The 17,593-nt window shown below is 54.5% G+C and overlaps 1 protein-coding gene across 3 annotated transcripts; it reads right to left on the bottom strand.

Moving 5' to 3' along the window:
* Nucleotides 1-4,600: 4,600 nt before the first annotated feature.
* On the bottom strand, nt 4,601-17,299 carry SERPINA12 (serpin family A member 12). 3 transcript variants are annotated; one of them, XM_066274839.1, is made up of 5 exons: nt 17,161-17,299; nt 9,675-10,328; nt 7,771-8,041; nt 6,752-6,899; nt 4,601-5,081 (listed from the first exon to the last, which is right to left on the bottom strand). In XM_066274839.1, the coding sequence occupies exons 2-5, from the start codon at nt 10,309-10,311 to the stop codon at nt 4,890-4,892; spliced, it is 1,248 nt and encodes a 415-aa protein (XP_066130936.1). In that variant the 5' UTR covers nt 10,312-10,328; nt 17,161-17,299; the 3' UTR covers nt 4,601-4,889. The 3 variants fall into 3 exon arrangements, with proteins under 3 accessions (XP_066130936.1, XP_066130937.1, XP_066130935.1); XM_066274840.1 differs by having other exon boundaries at nt 9,675-10,323; nt 17,161-17,283; XM_066274838.1 differs by lacking the exon at nt 17,161-17,299 and adding an exon at nt 15,864-16,021.
* Between the last annotated feature and the right edge of the window lie 294 nt (nt 17,300-17,593).

The following is a 17,593-nucleotide window of genomic DNA, read 5'->3' as shown; positions in this document are numbered from 1 at the left end:
AAAGTCTTCCCCCTCGACCCCTGGCTCCCAGACGCTTAGCTTGCAGGCCCCGGGGGCTCCCACTGCAGCCAGTTCCTTATTTATCTTCCCGGACCTCTTCTGCATGCGTGTGACCAGGTCTGGGTGCCACCCCACCTCCTTGACTTTTCCACGATGGTATACGCAGCCTGCTCCAACGGTGCCATCACAGCGCGGTTCGGCTTTTAGATCTCTGCCAATTTAATAGTCGCTGACACACGTGATCTCGTTGTAGTTTTATTTATTTTTTTAATTTCTATTTATTTTTCAATTACAGTTGACATTCACGTTAACAAAGTAGAGCAGACCACAGTCCCCGGTGGGACTTCCTCCCCGGGCTGGTGCTGTTGTGTGTATTTTTACCGTTAACTTACTATGTGTAGCAAGCTTTCTGGGTTTTGATATTAATTTTTCTGCTGAAGCCAATCTTTTTTTTTTTTTTGTTTCCCTGAAGTTGATTTAAAGATCAGCCTTGAGCAAATAATAGTGCAAACCTGGTGAGGATTCCGCCGCGATCCTGGAAGCAGTTCAGGAAGGAGTGAAGTTTGGGAAATCGAGCAACAAGGGAGAGAGAGTGTTTCCCAAAGAGAGTGGGTGCCTTGTCCTCACACTCCTGGTGCCACAGCGGAGCACTGGCATGGGGACTCAGCAGGGCGGGAAACGCTCTCTTGGCTGGGCCTGAATGGGAGGAAGCCAGCCCTGTGACCCTGAGCTCTCCCTGAGTGTTCCATGCCTGGCACACGCCACCCGGCCCATAGTAGATGCTTAAGAAACACCTGTCCACTAAAGGAATGCATGGGAAAATGAATACGTAGACGAAACTTCAGAAACAGTTCTGTCATTTCTAACAGGAGCATCGAAGTATTGTCCGGGAGAGAAGGTCAGCCCCCTCACTGGATACACGGGAAACGGAAGCCCAGGAAGGAGATGGCATTCGCCCAACCGGCATAGTCAGTGCCTGGGAAAAGCAGGCCGGGAACTAGGACAGCCCAGCCTGGGACTACCCTTGCCAGCACAGCGGCCTGTCACTTCTGGTGTGTGCCCACATGAATGCCTCGCCCGGACAAACAGGAAATCAGCTTCCTGGAACCCTGCATGGGTTCAGAGAGCCACCCGCTCGGACGCTGCCTGGAGGCTTTCCCCATTTCATGGACAGTCAAGCTCAATCCCGTCCAATGGGCCTTCAAACCCTGGGTTTCATTCTTGGTTGGGGCTAACCCCTCTCCCATCACCAAAAACATCCCTGCGTGGGCATCTCCTGGGGCAGAAGGCTCTGGAGGCCAATTATGCGACAGAGACCACGAAGAACAGAGTCACAAAATCTCTCGTCTCAGCGAGTGTCATTGTCCCCGGCGAGGAGTACCACCTCCCAGTGTGGATGGCCTGACCGCCCAGTACCACCAGTACTTCCGACCATCCAGACCTGCTCTACGCAACGGTCTTATTTATTTATTACCCCTATTGTTTATTGTCCCCAGGAACAAGGAGCTTTGTTGTATATTTTGTTCACGGCTGTGTCTCAACCCCTGAGAATACTCCCTGGCACAGAGTGGATTCTCAGCACATATTTGCAGCATGAATGGACAATTGTCCCAAAGAGGGCCAGCTCTGTGGCTTCCTGGCAGCGAGACTGCAGGAACATCATGTGGTCTTCTTAATCCTCAGTGTTCTCATTGGTCAAGTGGAATGGCCACGTGAACTTAAAGGATTGGTGGGTCCCAGGGTTGGAGAAGGAGCCTCTACAGTGCTCGGCTTTGCAAGGCGTTCAGTAAGCTAGTTACATCAAAACCCGTTCCTTTGTTCACCCGGTCAGTCAGTCCACAAACATGTGGCCCGGGAGGGCTTTAGAAGGGGAAGGGTGAGTAACACCTGAGAGGAACCGGTGGGCGTGGGAGAGAAGGGGGAACAATCAGAGCGTCGGGCAGGGTGGGTGGCGGTGATGGCGTGAGCAGGTGCAGGGTGGTGGCGATGCAGAGGGTGTGTTCTGCAGACTCTCGTGAAGAAGCAGGCACCTAGCCTTTCCTCCCTAAGGACAAGAGCCTTCCGGAGGGGCTGGCCATGTCGGGAACACGGACGACTGCTGTGGCAGTCTTCCTTTCAGCAAACACACACTGAGCACGTTCTCCATGACATGCACTCGCCTCGGCAATGGGGACACAGGGAAACCCCGTCTGCAGCCAGAGGGACACTTACAACAAATAAGTTTGCTGGGATCACTCTCTAACTCAACACCTGCAACAGCCCTTCAGTTAAAGACCAGCAGTCTCCATGCAGCCGGTGAGGCCCCAACCTACTTCTCCAGCCTCCCCACCCCCCTCCTCCTGCCTTATTTTGTTGCTCTGGCAAGACTAATATCATTTCAGTTCACTGTCCATGTCACCTTCCCACTCCAGGGCCTTTGCATGTGCTGTTTCTTCTACTTAGCAGTCTCCCTCTGCTCTCCACTTCAACTTTTTCCTCCTTCCACCCCCCCCCCCAGCATTTATTTCTGTAGCAAAGAATGAAAATACTGCTGTGAGGTGGGAAATCAAAAGAAAAATATGTGAGAAATGCAGCAGTTATTTTTAGAATAAAGTTACTTAAAACGAAGATAAATAAACGACTAAGGAAGATTTAAAAAAATGACTAGAGCTCAGACTCAATTTCTATTTGAAAGATCAACCAGTATTTTAGATATTATGATCCACACTGGGAAAAACACATGTATGTGCAGTTTTAATTAATATCTATAGTTCGAAGATGGGGAAGCTCCCAGCACTGAGAGCTCCCCCCAGTGATCACATCCTGAAGCCTTGCCTGAACGCCCAGGCTGGGTCAGACTCGTTGGTTACAGCTCTCAAAGCACACGCCATCCTCTTTCATCATGCTCACAGGAGCTCCCTGTCACAGGTTACAGGTGTGGTTACTCTGTTCAGGGCTGTTTCTCCCTCTGGACATTAACCATGAAAACAGGGGCCAGGTCTGTATGTATCAGCAGCTAGTCCAGGGATTGTTGCCCCCCAGTGACTATGTGATACAGGAGTAATTGCAGCCCCCGTGGGCGCAGAGGCAGAGATCAGACCCAGGAGCCATCACAGTACCTGAGATGAGTGCTTTACTGAAGCGCTGCTTGGAAGAGGCCAAAAAGCCAGAGAAAAGTTCATTAAGAGGTCACAATGGACTGGGTGTTAAAGGATGAGTAGGAGTTCGTTAGGCAGGAGGCAAGCATTTATTCCTGGTAACAGCAAAAGCAAATGCCTGGAGCGCAGCCTTTAGCAAACAGCTGGTGGTCTCAGGGTGGTCGCAGATCATGGCAGGAGCTCTGATGAATGCCTACTGTGTGCCAGGCATGGCCTTGATGCCATCTTGTGTAACCCTCAGAGCCCCTCGGCCTTAGTAGATAGATATTATTACCCCCTTTCAGTAAACGAAGGAGAAGCTGAGGCTCAGAGGGTTAAATGACATGCTCCAGTCACCCAGCTACCAAGTAGGTGGCTTGCCTGACTGTCCCAGGTCCCCAGTTGCATATGTTGCAGGCCTGAGACAGCTACTGAGGGAGTCCGTGTTCTTCTGGTGTCTTCCCACCCTACCCTCTCAGGCTGGCGCAGTGGGAGTGGTCAGCAGAGCACTGCGGGGACTCCCAGGCTTTCGTCCCACCCCTGTGTCCCCAGTGTGGAGTCTCAACCTTCTTCCACTTCCTGCCTCCTCAAAGAGGAGGGCTTCCCGTGGGGCTTCCTGGTCTTAGCACTAGCCGCCGCCATCAGCTCAGCCCCTCCTGCGGCTGCCTGCCCCACCAGCCTGTGCGGGGCTGGGTCTCCAGGGCCCTGCGGGTGCCCAGGAGGGAGGAGGAGGCGCTGGCTGAATACACATGTGCCAATGTGAGCTGGGCAGCAGTCAGCCGTGGCAAGGAGTGGAGGAGAAATGACAAGCCAGGCACCCCAGTCCACTCTTCCTGCCCCAAACCTGAAGACACAGGCATTCGCAGCCGGTGGCTAACCACGAGGCCACCAGAAAGTCACTTCACCTCTCTGAGCCTCAGTTGCCACATCTGTGCTGGTATTGAGAGCTCCCCAAGCTCAGGATGTAAGTAGCCCCATGCGCATTGATGCCCACTAATGGCCAAAGGCCAGCGCTGCAGGGCCATGCTTTCTGGGGCAGGTGCGTGGATCCATTGTGGAGCTTGGCAACAGAGTCAAACGCCAAGCTCTGCTTTTTGTGCTCTGGAATCAGACAAAGCTGGCATTGAATCCTAGTTGCTGCCACTCCAGGTTGCATCCTTCTAATGCGAGACCAGCAGGTCCCGCCTGGATGCCTGGCTGAGCCCGGAGGTCCTATGTGAATCCTCGGCGGGGAAAGGCCCCGAGGCCCAGGGGCCAAGAAGGTGAACTGACTTTCTAAAGCAGTGTGTGAGTGGCCTTACAGAGCCCCAGAGAGCAGTGTCGTTTCCTTACCCCGGAAACCCAGAATTAGAGGCTCAGACGCGGCTCCCGAAGAACCTTGGTTACTAAGATTTGAACCCAGGTCTTTCTCATGCTGAAGGCAGGATACTCGCCTTGGCTCACAGCTTCCTCAAATTATCCACCAACAGTTAGCATCCCTGTGAGGTTGTTTATTAAATCACAAAACTCTGCCTGCCTGCGGGGCACAGGGGATGAGGGGGTGGGAGGGCGGAACCACTGCCAGCCAAGTGGTGGGGGGTGGGGCCTCAGCCCCCACAACTGAACAGGCAGGGAGGGGGCTAAGCCCAGGAGCCCCGAGCTCCAGCTTGGAGGCCTCAGGAACTCAGGGTGGTGCGGGAGTGAATTAGAAGGTCCCTGTGGCCTCCATCCCAGGGAGACAGACGGGTCAGCCCCAAGCCAGGGCTGGGGTCTGCAGCAAACCGGGATTCCTCCTTATGCGCCGGCAGGATTAGTAATTTTCCCCATGAAGAGCACGGTGGGTATGATGTTCTCTGTGATCATCAGAAGAAAGGGTCTGTTCAGCTTGAAGACTAACGGCCTCTCCATGGGCAGCGTCTGGATTCCAGAGCCCGCGGCCCCCTCCGTGCCCTTCTCGTCAATCTTCAGCTTCGCCTTGTGCACAGCCTGGGGGAACCAGGAGCGAGGTCAGGGCTCGCCAAGCCACTCAGAGGCCATGGGTGAGCCAAGGATAGTGAGGGGCTCAGAGAGGGAGAGGCCACAACCAAAGATGCCCAGCACGGCACTGGGAGCTGGTCCCAGCTTCCCCGGGGCTTCTCCTGTCACCTGTCATCACGAGAGGACACTCAGCGAGCAGAGGCAGCCTGAAGGAAAGTAGGATGCAGGGGGAACAGCAGCTACGGGGGTGGGGTGGGGGTCTGGCGGAAGGAGCGGAGTTCGCTGTCCTTCCTGGGAATTACAGGGAGGCGCCAATAGTTACCATGGCAGTGTCGAGCTTTAGCTAGATGGGAGGGAGGCGGTGGTCCCGCCCTGGGGGCCTCCAGCCCCCTGCCCGTTCCTCTACCCGCCTGGAAGAGGTGGGTGGGTGGGTGAAGGGGAGGCAGGTTCCAGGCACTTATTGGGGATGACTGGGACCCCAGATCCACCCGGATACCATCAACCTCTGGGACCAGGCGGTCGGCACTGGGGGACTGACTGGTGGGCTTCCATGAAATGCTGACACATGTCACTCCAGTCTACAAAGTCCTAACGCTTTTCTAGCAGACCTATAGCTGTTGTTTACAGAGAGAATCACAGCCCCCTGCACACCTCGCTGAGGAAGGAGACAAGCCATCACACCCAGGAGGGTCCGCAGGAAGCGGGGAGCTGGCCTTGCACCTGCATAAGACGTCTGTGGCAGGAAAACTTAGGTTTCCTCTTAAAAGCGAGAATATTATGTACCTCTTTTTCTTCCTCTTGCAAACTGAAAAATAAGTCCGAATCAGTGCCAACCGTCAGCCCAGCCTGGCACCGTGAGTCCCTCCCAGACTGGCCTGGCCATCACACCTGGCTCCAGATCGTGCCCACCACCCACCAGCCTCCACCATGCGGCTCCCCCTACTGGAGGACCCTCCCCACCCCCAATTCTGCTCGTGGAAATCTCTCCGCCCTCAATTCCCTTTTCACCTAAAAGGCTGCTAGATAAAACACAGGATGTCCAGTTAAATTTTATTTTCAGATAAATGATGAATTATTTTTTATTGTAAGTATATCCCATGCAATATTTGGGACATACTTACACTTAAAAAATGGGTCATTTCTTTGAATTTAATGAGGTGCCCTGTATTCTAGCTGCTAAATCTGGGGACCCTACCCCAAGTGTTCCTCTCTGCTTGCCCCCAACAAGACAGATGATCAACCTTGCTGGGGACCACAGGTCCTTTGCTTGTTCACCTCCTAATTGTGTATATCTCTTAAATGTTTACGACTTACTCCTAACGAGCCTCTGATGCCGTTGAGTGAAGGTCCAGGTCGGACCGAGACCCGTTCTGGGCCCTGATAAGTGCTCTGGACCCCGATCAATTGTTTGTTGCACTGAATCAACTTCCAAAACAGCACCAGGAGTTTCATTCTAATTTCGAAGGCTGACAGCATGAGGCTCGGGGGAGGCCCACGAGTTCCCCAGCATCACAGGCTGGTAGGGGCAGCTCTGGGTTTGCGTTGGCCTGACCGGTGGGTGGAACCCCAGCTGCTCAGCTGCGGGGACAGTGGCTCTGGGGGGTGGGGGGGACAGGGGCTGTGTGAAGGCTTCCCGTGCTGGAGGAGGGAAGGGGGCAGTGCCCACTGGGCAGGCTTACCTCGCCCACTTTCAGGTTCTGATTAGGGACTATCTTGTTGAGATCACCATTTGGCTCGAAGACCTTCATGATGCCCAAGTAGGAGAGAGTCTTCTTGAGGTTGTAGGTGCCCGTGATGGCGAACCTGGGCAGGGACACGTCCACTACCCTGGGGAGCGGGATGTGACAAAGGCGAGCAGTGAGGGTCCACCCTCTTCCAGGGCCGGCCCCCGGACAGGAGAGAGAGGTGGCGAATGAGACGGTTGTCCTCCCAGCCCTGAGGTCTCAGACTGCCCCGTCTACAGAACGCGGCGGGTTCCTAAGCCCTTCCCAACACCCATGCTCTCTGGACTTCCTGTCAGACCTGCTCCCGAGCTTTCATCCACAGAAATGTCTGGGGACCAGGAGTGACTGGGGTGGCAGGGCCCGGCCTCGGCGGCAGGAACCCTGTTCTCCATGCCCTCCCGGCAGGGAGGCCTGGCTTCGAGCATGGGGACGCTGGGAGAAGTCCTAATGCGGTCGGGAGACGGGCCAGGCGTAGGTGGGAGGGCATTCTGGACAGACCTCAGGAGCAGCCTGCACCTGGGCTCCGTGGGACGCTCGTCCTGTGCACTGGGAGCATCCCCGGCCCTGAGGGACCTTGCGTCCTGCTGCCCCCGAGCCTCCGGTGAGGCCCGTGCTGACCTGCAGGCAAGCTCTCAGGGCCCACCCCATACTCAAGTGGAGGAGCAGAGGGAGGGGTGTGGACCCCCTCCTGAGACCAGAGAGATGACGACAGTTCCCAGAAACATTTGTGTGTGGTTAGTGGTGCCCTTGAGGTGACCTCAGCTCCAGGGGCTGGCTGCAGAGGGGCTTGGCCATGGGGACATGAAACACCATCGTGGGCACTGGAGCTGCAGTCCCGCGGGAGAGTGTCAGAAATACCTTGGAGCTGGGGCGGGGGAAGGCGCCCGGTCACGCTGGGATAGAAGAAATAAAGAGAGGGAAAGGGGAAAGTGAGGAAGAAGGAAGAAGTTGCGTACACCAGACGCGCTCTGTACCTGCGCGTGATTAACTTCTTCCATCTGTCAAAAGTGGCCAGCGTCAAGGCCTCCTCCACGTGCTTCATGTCGCCCTCATCGGGGAGAACGAAGGTGGCCGTGATGTTGTTGAAGTAGGGCATTTCCAGGACGGTGCAGGAGAGCTGCTCATCGCGGCCAACGCCGTACATGCCCCCGTGGAACATCATGGGCACCTTCACCGGCTTGTTTCCATCCAGAAAGAAGTCCTCCTCTTTGGTTGTTTTTGGATCGAACTCTTGTTGCCACCTGGCTTAAGATGGGAGAAGGACAAAGTGACATGAGTGTCCCCCAAAAGAAGGGACTGGATCCATCTAAGCGCTGGTCTCTGTCCATGTGCATTCAGGGAACAGGGTTAGAGACTCTGGGATATCAGGACAGATCTCCGGGCTCCCTGTTCTCATCACATACCCTAAAGACTTCTGGTGAGGTGGGCTGGGACTTGACTACCAGTTTCCAAAGAAGCTGGGCCCGGGGCCACGGGGCCAAGAGGAGAGTTTCTGACAGCCCTAAGCCCAGGTATTCCCGAGGGTGACCAAGTCTGGAGGCTGTGTTTCAGCAAAGAGGCTTGATTCTACCTGGTGGAGGCTATTTGGGTCTAATGTGAGTAGAAATGTTTAGCTTTATTCTAAGCCAGTCCTAGAGGAGCTGCCCTCACACGGGACTAAGAAAAATGATGGAACCGTCTGCCCCTGGGAGCTGGCTGAAGAGCGGGGAACTCCCAAAGCGGGGTGTCTGGATCCTCCCTCTTCTATCCTGAGGATTCTTTGATGCTGTTGGGCATAAAGTCACACCAGGGTCTTTTTATACTCAGAGCCCCCAGAGTTCAAATTCTAGCTGAAGAAGCTTGGACAGGTGTCTTAATCTCCCTGGGCTTCTGGGTCCTTATCTTCAGAATGGGGTACTGATAGGCACCTCATAGGACTGCCGTGAGACTGGGGCAAAGGCAACCACAACTTAGTGACTGTGTATAGTGAGTATTGCATGTGTGCTAGTCATCATCAGCATCACCGCCACCACTGTTCTTGTCAAATTTCCAGATTCTCCTTCCTCCCTCTGCTTTGGGAAGACTGAGATTGTAGTCTATTGTGATCACTCATTTATTTTTTCTTCTATTGACATCCTGTCAATCTGGGGAGAACTGAAGTTCCATATTCAGAAACATGTTGCTGACAACCCAGCAATGATCTTGGCTGGCCTGAGGGCTGCTGGCTTCTGATTCTTACCTATGTTGACCAACTTTTGTGTGTGCATGCAGGAGTGTATGGTGGGGGTGGGGGAAGGCTGATGCTTGGACTTGGGAATATTCTTCCACCTTCTTTTTCAGTCTCTCACCCTCAGACTTGGGAATCTATAAGTTTTGGTAGGAGACCTAGGCATTCATCAAAGCAATCATCATCACTGTCATCAACAACATCATCACTATCCTGAGTGTCCACTTGGAATAATAAAGAATGCACAGCGGTTGGGCTGAGAAAAGTGGGTTTTAGTCCTTACTTTTATTGCCTGGCTTTGTAACTGGGTAAGTCAATTAATACCTCTCTGAATTTCACGTTCCTTTTCTAAGAAATGAGAAAAAGAATGTCACTGCAACTTCTAGAACCAACGTTGTGTTTGGATAATCAGTAATAATGAAGATGCACACAGAGAGAAGAATTTAGACTTCACAAAGTTAATTTCGCATACACTTCCACTTTGAATAGCAGCGACAGCCCTATGAGCTGTGTAGCAAGGTGCTCATTTCCAAGGATAAGAAAAGTGAGTCTCTGAGAGATTAATCATTTATGAATTCAATGTCACAGAGCAAGCAAGTGGCCAACCCTGGTGTTCAATTCGAGTCTACTGGTCATGTTATCTTTCCCAAGCCAAGCTGTCCCGAGCCTTACCTCGGAAGAAAAGAGTGTTGACAAGAAGCAGCGCAATGTTAGAATCCATACTCTTGATCAGGTCGTTGATTTTACCGTGGGTTTTCTGACTCAGATAGTCATTGATCTGCTTCCGAGCGTGGTCCAAGTTCTGGAAGTTGGTGGGGACGCTGTCTGCATTGTACAGGTTCTTGGCATCTGTCATAAACTTCTTCTCTGGCCGCAGCCTTTGGTCAATGAACAAGGTGTTCTGAAGGCTCATCTGGAGGTCCTGGGTCTCCTGGTTCAGCCTGTGGATAAGGTAACGGAAACCGCCGTGAATGTCTTTCTCCTGAATGTTCCTGAAGTTCAGGCCCTGCTTGATCTCGGCCAGCGTGGCGTTCTGGGAGCCCAGACACAGCATGGAGAAGGCTGTGGAGATGCTCACGGGGGAGAAGAAGATGTTCTGGCTGGGGCCAGTGGAGGCCAGCTTCTTGTACAGCTGGAAGCCGAATTGCATGGTCCGTCTTGCAAGCTCCTGGGCCTCCCTCCTTCCCCTCTGCTCTGGAGCCCGGCCCACAGCTTCATGACTCTTTGAAGAGAAGTTGGGCTTCAGGAGACCTTCCACGGTGAGGAGGAGGCCAGCCAGGAGCAGGCCCAGGCCCAGCGTGGGCTTCATTTTTCTTGGAGACTGTCCTGTTGAATGGTAGACCTCAGGTTAGCAGATACAAGAACAAAAGAGCCGCTTGGTCCCTATCTTACTCACAAGGAAACCGGGAGAAAGGGAGTAACCCAGTGACCAGCACGTGTTCTATGTTCTACGCAGAGGTGTCTAAGTGCTTTGATATCCATTATAGCACCTAACCTATACAATCACCCTGGGGACAAGAAACGACTGTCTCTTAGGAGGAGCCCTTGGGCGTGAGCTCAGGAAAGGGAAGGACCCGGAAAGGATGTGGCTGGCTCCAGGTGTGCTCCAGCCTCGACCTGATCAGCAGGGGCCAGGCCCGGGAGCAGGGAGCGCGTGGAGCCATTGAGCCGTGAGGAAAGGGTTCCCGCTTTCCAGAGGGCATCAATCAGTGGCCATGGTCTGCCTCCAGGATGCAAAGTCCGGGCTGTAGCTTCCCGGTCAGTTAGCACCTGTCAGACAAGGGCAGTTTCTGGAGTGGGGAGGGCGACGATGAGCACTCAGCAGCAAACCGCCCCAGCACCACCAGCCAAGGGAACTGGGCCCAGCACCACCGGCCCGGGGGAACTGGGCCCAGCACCACCAGCCAGGGGAACTAGGCCCAGCACCACCGGCCCGGGGGAACTGGGCCCAGCACCACCGGCCCGGGGGAACTGGAGCCAGCACTACCAGCCAGGGGAACTGGGCCCAGCACCACCAGCCAGGGGAACTGGGCCCAGCACCACCGGCCCGGGGGAACTGGGCCCAGCATCACCAGCCAGGGGAACTAGGCCCAGCACCACCGGCCCGGGGAAACTGGGCCCAGCACCACCGGCCGGGGGGAACTGGAGCCAGCACTACCAGCCAGGGGAACTAGGCCCAGCACCACCGGCCCGGGGGAACTGGAGCCAGCACTACCAGCTCAGGGGAACTGGGCCCAGCACTACCAGCTCAGGGGAACTGGGCCCAGCACTACCGGCCCGGGGGAACTGGGCCCAGCACTACCAGCTCAGGGGAACTGGGCCCAGCACTACCGGCCCGGGGGAACTGGGCCCAGCACTACCAGCTCAGGGGAACTGGGCCCAGCACCACCGGCCTGGGGGAACTGGGCCCAGCACTACCGGCCTGGGGGAACTGGGCCCAGCACTACCAGCTCAGGGGAACTGGGCCCAGCACCACCGGCCTGGGGGAACTGGGCCCAGCACTACCAGCCCGGGGGAATTGGAGCCAGCACCACCGGCCCGGGGGAACTGGGCCCAGCACCATTGGCCCGGGGGAACTGGAGCCAGCACCCACAGGCCTGGGAAAACTGAAGCCAGCACCCACAGGCCTGGGAAAACTGAAGCCAGCACCACTGGCCCGGGGGAACTGGAGCCAGCACCACCGGCCTGGAGGAACTAGAGCCAGCACCACCGGCCCGGGGGAACTGGGCCCAGCACCACTGGCCTGGGAAAACTGAACCCAGCACCCACAGGCCCACTGAGGCCGACTGGACGAGGCTCTTTCTGGTTGACTGAATGGGGGAATGAATGAACACCAGCACAGGGACTGCACCCAAGAGCACTCCAAGTCCCCAAGTTCATGCTGCCCCAGACCTTCTGTGCCGGGCACTGTGGGCACAGCCATCATCAGAGCAAAGTGAGTCTTTGAGGAGCTTGTGGTCTAGAGTATAAAATTTTTAGCGCCTGTTACTCATTGTCTCCCACACTCCCCTCCATCTTTTTATCAAAACTTCATGCTTTTTCCCAGGTAGCCTCTCCTCCCGTGTGTGGCCTGTGTGCCCCAAGGACAGAGGACCCGTTCCCAGCACCAGTGGGGGCTCTGACTGGGGCAGAGAGCCTCAGCTCCCCGGTTAGTGGCTGGGTCGGGGCCGGGCCGAACCCAGTCCATGTACGGTGCGCTCCGCCCCGATAGGGGTTCAGGAAGGAGCAGGCGGCATAAGCAATCCAGGGAGACGGCTTTCGGGCTCTTTGCTGGGATCTGGGGGGTGCTGCCCTTTCGCATCCTCTGAATGCCCTGGGCAGGAAGCATAAGCACCAGGGACTTCCGCAGCCATTTCCCCAGGAGGAAAGTGACTCTAAGGACAAAGCCAGAATGTAAAGCAGGTGTGAACAAGGGCTTTGCAGAGAAACTGAGGCTGGGGCCCCAGATTAAGCCCACTCGGAGACCACCCTATAGACTTCCAGTGATGCTAGTGTGAGTGACGTGGTCAGTTATTTGAAGCCAAAACCACCCTAACAAATACAAGTCCATATATATATATATATATATATTTTTTTTTTTTTTAAGCTGGGGCTACCAAGAAGTCAGGCACCCTGGCTCTGCCCTTTCTCCTTATTGCTATGTGACCCTGTGGAAAGGACTTCCCCTCTCTGAGCCTAGGTGATTACTAAAGCACCTTCCACTCCTAATAACGCTTTTTTTTTAAAGTAAAAATTAAAAATAGCTGGTGTTGAACAAGGGCTCTAGAGCCTGTCTGAAAATAGCTATAGAAGAGAAGATTAGCAAAGTCCGCAGGGATGTTTCAGGGAAGGGAAGAAAATGGGAAACAGGACGGGCTGTTTCTCAAGCGCGTGGGCTGGACAGCGCGCAAAGCCTGTCTGGATGGGTAACAGAAGCTCCTGGTATCAGGCGTAGACGCTGCCTCCGTGTGCGCGTTTCCCAAGGCCTGGGAGCCGAGACACTCAGACACAACCGGTTACGGCGCTCAGTGAACATGCTTTAACAGTAGGTTTACCAGCCGGGTGAGCTCCAAAGCCGCTGAGCAGCCTGCCAGGGCAGCACGGGGCCAGAACCCAGAGCAGGGGCGGGGACTGCGAGAGGCTCCCTGCCCCAGAAACATCCCCTGGCACAGACGGGGATGACGCCGTCAGTACCCGAAAGTCTTGCCTACCGCCCAAGTTTCGGGAACAAGACAGATTGTGGAAGTAGCAGTCTAGATATTGGTCTTCTCTTGCTTATGTGTTTCTTAGGTGGCATGCAACAAGCCTTTTTATCCTTCAATATCTTCATCTTTTAAGTGGGGGCGGGATCACACTTTGGCCTCCTCCCCACTAGATGCTGCTAATCAGCTCGCAGCTCTCACCCCCTGGGACACAGTCTACACCCTGCCAGGTCTCAGCTTCCCCCCACCTCACTGAGCCTGGGTCCCAGTGGTCCCCACGGGGCTCCTGCCTAGTCTCACGAGTGCCCACCGTCTGGCCTTTCTTCCCCCACACAGCCCACTACAGAGCCGTTTCTGGGTCTTTCCGTCCCTCATCACGGGCCTCACACTGACCCAGACTTGTCAGATGGGCACCAGCCCCAGGTGCCTGAGTGGCTCATTTAGATTTATTCCATTAATTAAAATAGCTGAGCAGCTGGTTATTTCCCAATAAATCAGCATCGCCCAAGTTGAGCAACTCGCTTGGTTTTTATTTTGGAGTGCACGCGTGTGTGAGTGTGGTGGGGTGGGGAGGTGGGGATTGGCACTCTGGCTGAAATAAGTAAAGCAAATAAAGAAGAAAAAGAACAAGACAGAAACAGCCCTGTGGGTACACCTGGGCAGACAAAGCTATCATCAGTATTTCAGTTCTTCTGGGGCTCTCCTGGTCCCACATTGCCCATTAGTCTGGGGAAATGATTTCCTTCTCTTATGAAAAGATAAAATAGGGCGGACTCAGGAGTCGTTCATCCTGAAGACAGACCCAGACCAGGTGTATAACAGGAACAAACCGGGAGCCCGGTGGACAAGCCCTGGGGGGCCTTAGGTCTGTGCAGGAAGGGGCTTGCCCAGGGGAGGGCTGTCCTGCAGGCAGCCAATCCCACTTTCGCTTCCCACACCATGCTAAGATTAGCAGTTGAGGTCAGCCAATCAAAACAATAAAGGGGAGGGGACAGTGAGGTGTGCGAACACTTCTAACAATAGCAATATCTAGAATGTTAGGAAACACTTTCACACTTGTTACCAGCAACAGTTTGGGAAGGCCATACTCTAACAGACAGAATGTACACAGGACACAGAAGAAATGCTCAAGGCAGAGCAGTTTGGAATCATTTACTCCAGGGGACAGAGCCTTCCCCAACGCACCCCAGGTCACCTTTCTTGGGACAGTTTACTCTGCTATCTCTTCCCTATGATGAAACTCACTGGAAGGAAAAATTTATGTAGTTTCCATCCACGCAAGCCAATGAGATGAAAAAGTTTAGGATGTTATGGACAAGTTCCCCTCCCCAGTGAGCCCCAATAAGCCAACATCAACCAGTTGGGGTGCCCTACTCACTGAGGGACCTCTTCCTACCGGCGGGACACAGGCCTCCTGCCCCGAGGAACCCCAGGCGCTCTGAGGCCTGAGCTCTCCTCCAGCCCTCCCCGGAGTTCCCCACGGAGCGTACACTATGCGGATAAACCCAGTGCCTCCCTTGGCGAGTGATGTGAGGGGTTCTCCACGGAATGTGCTCCAGCCTCCCAAAAGACCAGCGCGGAAGCCCTGGGCTTGAGGAGACAGCCTAGGCATGCCACGTGGTCCACCTATTTTAAGAGATTGACATTGTTTTAAGAGGAGATCACTCTAGATGTATTAGAAACTAACTTACGATTTTTAAAAGCATGTTACAACTAAGCGATGGTTTCTTTCTCTGTTGGAAGTGAGAGAGAGGAACTGTGAAATAAACCCAAGGACCACTGGGGTATCGTTTTTATCCTCCTATCCTCCTTCCTGGGAAACGCATCATGTCATCACTGAACTGGCCATGAAGACTTCCGCTTTCATTTTTTTGAGAAATATTTTGAGCCCTCAGTGCGTGCCAGGTACTGGGGCTGTGAGCCACGCCTGAGGGGTGGTCCGTGCCAATGCCGCTGACAGACCCGAGCCTCGGGAGCCGGGACACGGAGCCCCCTCCTGAGATGTAGTGCCCACACCCAGCCCCAGATCTCCAAATCCTCAGGAACATTCCAGCTCTTTGCCTGGCCTGTCCCTTCTGCCTTCAGGACTTTGTTCTGAGATGAGGGAATCTGTGGGTTGGAAAGGTTCAGCAACCATCAACTTCAGGGCCACTAGTGCTACAGAGAGGAAACTGAGTCCCAGAGAGGACAAAGGAGCTACCTGAGGTCATGATGAACATTTTGATAGATCAGATTGGAATCCAGTGCATGAAGGCAATTCTGTCCGGGCTCATGAAGCAAAGTGATGGCCACAGCCTCTGCCCTCAGGGAGAGAACCAGGCGCGGGAAAAGCTCACCAGCGAGGCTGACTGTGTGCAGTGTGGTAGCCAGGGGCTGTCAGAGTCGGAGGGACCCCCTTGTCTCCCAAGATGACTTCTCCCCCCACACCCACAAAGGCGCCTCCTCCAGGAATGCCCTAGAGGTAAACATTCATGAGAATTAGACATCCATGAGAATTAGGCACCCATGAGAATGAATCAGGACTCTCTCTTCCGGAGTTCCCAGATTTGGAACTCCTCCAGAATTCTCTTCAGGGACCCCCCTCCTGGGACCCGTCTAGACCTCCTTGCAATCTGAAGCCACCTCCACCTGACAGAGACAGGAAACCCACGACCTTTGCAAAGGGAGACGTCATACTCACCGCCCATTCGGAAGAGCCTCACAGAAGGGATCTGTCCCTCTTGCTTCCCTATCTGCACTTCATGGCCACTCAGGAAAGCAGACTGAGGCCTATAGAGTTAGCTGGCCTGGGTGGGCAGGGGACGGAGGCCTGGGAGCGACGGCCATGCCGCCTCCTCGGGGACTGCTCCTCACTGCCCAGGCGGCAGAGTGGTATTTAGACCACACCCGTGGGCAGTGCCTTCACTAATCAAGTCTATTCATACTTTCTGCAGCAACTCTATTTCCCAATCATTGCAGTTCTGGCACCTGGAAATTTTTCAGGTAGACGATCTGGTAGTCCCGATGTTAAATATTCAACCCAGACATCACCATTTGTCATTCACGGGGACAGGTTCAGAGCTGGGTTTCTTGGGGTCGTTCCCTTTATCCCCACTTCTCTCTCTCTCTCTCTCTCTCTCTCTCCTTACTACTTTTCAAACACTCTACAGTTGTCAGTTCTGTCACCTTAACTCACCTGGAGTGTTTTTGGGAAAGAGAACCCAAAAGAGATGAATGGACAATTAAATACATAGTTTCTTTTAGGGGTGATGAGAGTCAAACATTCACCTCAATGTTTGCAACTTGTTTTCTGATTGCATACTTTTTGTTCTGGAGTAATGAAGCCACCGCCCCCCCCCCCATCCCTTCTTTTAAAAATTTTAAAATTGGATTTATTGGGGTGACATTGGTTAAAAAATTATATAGGTTTCAGGTGTGCAATTCTGTAATACAACATCAACACCCCCCCCCTTTACTTTCCTGTATTTTCTGGGCTGTCTTAAAGGAACAGGTATTATTTTAGAACTCATTTTTGAAAGATTAAAAAATAAAACAAACTTAACTCCAAGTTTGTCAGAGGAGCGGTGAGGAGGTTGAGGACCTTTAAAACCCTCTGACTCTGGGGCGGGGCAGCAGTGAATACAAGGTGCCCACTCTCAGCTCTGCCTTCTCTGCAGAACGAGCGGGAAAACCACAAACTGTCCCTTCCTAGTTAGCAATGCTCGCCCGTCGTCCATGTGGAGCGACCACGGCCCCCAGCGCTGTGGAGGGTGGCTCTCCTGACTTTGGGAGGCTGCTTTCAGCGGGGTCGTGATTCTCATCCCCAGAACTATGTAGAGCAGGTGACCCAGTGAGAGCATCTAGAAAAAAAAGGACACTGGCCTGGCTCGGCCACTTTCTGATGCTCTCACAGACCAGACCAACCGGGCCGTGGGGCCCCAGAGCTCCCAGGTCAGGCGGAGTCGCTGGAGGAGGCCGGGGCCCCCGCCTGCCCTTACCCAGGATGCACGGAGACCGGGTGAGGCGAGAAGGCTCACTGTCGGGCTCTGGTCACTGCGGGTGCGAATGGCAGCGCGCTCCTGACAGCAGGAGAACTGGAGGTGTCATCCGACCGTGATGGCAGCTGAGAGCCAGCCAGCAGACACTGACCCAGAATCCAGGCGTGCACCCTGATTTAAAAGGGAAAATCCCTGCCTGCTAATGACAGGGTGAGGCCTGTGTGAGTCTGAGGGCCACGCCCGCCAGCCTGTCCCAGACACACTCAGCTGGAGGGCAGACGCCCATGGGATACGGGCAGGAGGGTCAGCCTCGGGCCGGGAGGGGATGAAGCTGAGGGACATGGGGCTGCCCTGGGATGCCTGAGCTCAGACAGCCCCAGAGGCCGGGAGGCCACCACAGAAGGAAGCCACAGGTTAGCTGGAAGCCAGGCCC

Source organism: Saccopteryx bilineata, chromosome 4, assembly GCF_036850765.1.
Source record: "Saccopteryx bilineata isolate mSacBil1 chromosome 4, mSacBil1_pri_phased_curated, whole genome shotgun sequence".
In the NCBI taxonomy this organism is placed as follows: Eukaryota; Metazoa; Chordata; class Mammalia; order Chiroptera; family Emballonuridae; genus Saccopteryx; species Saccopteryx bilineata.
This window is presented reverse-complemented; position numbering and strand designations above follow the sequence as displayed.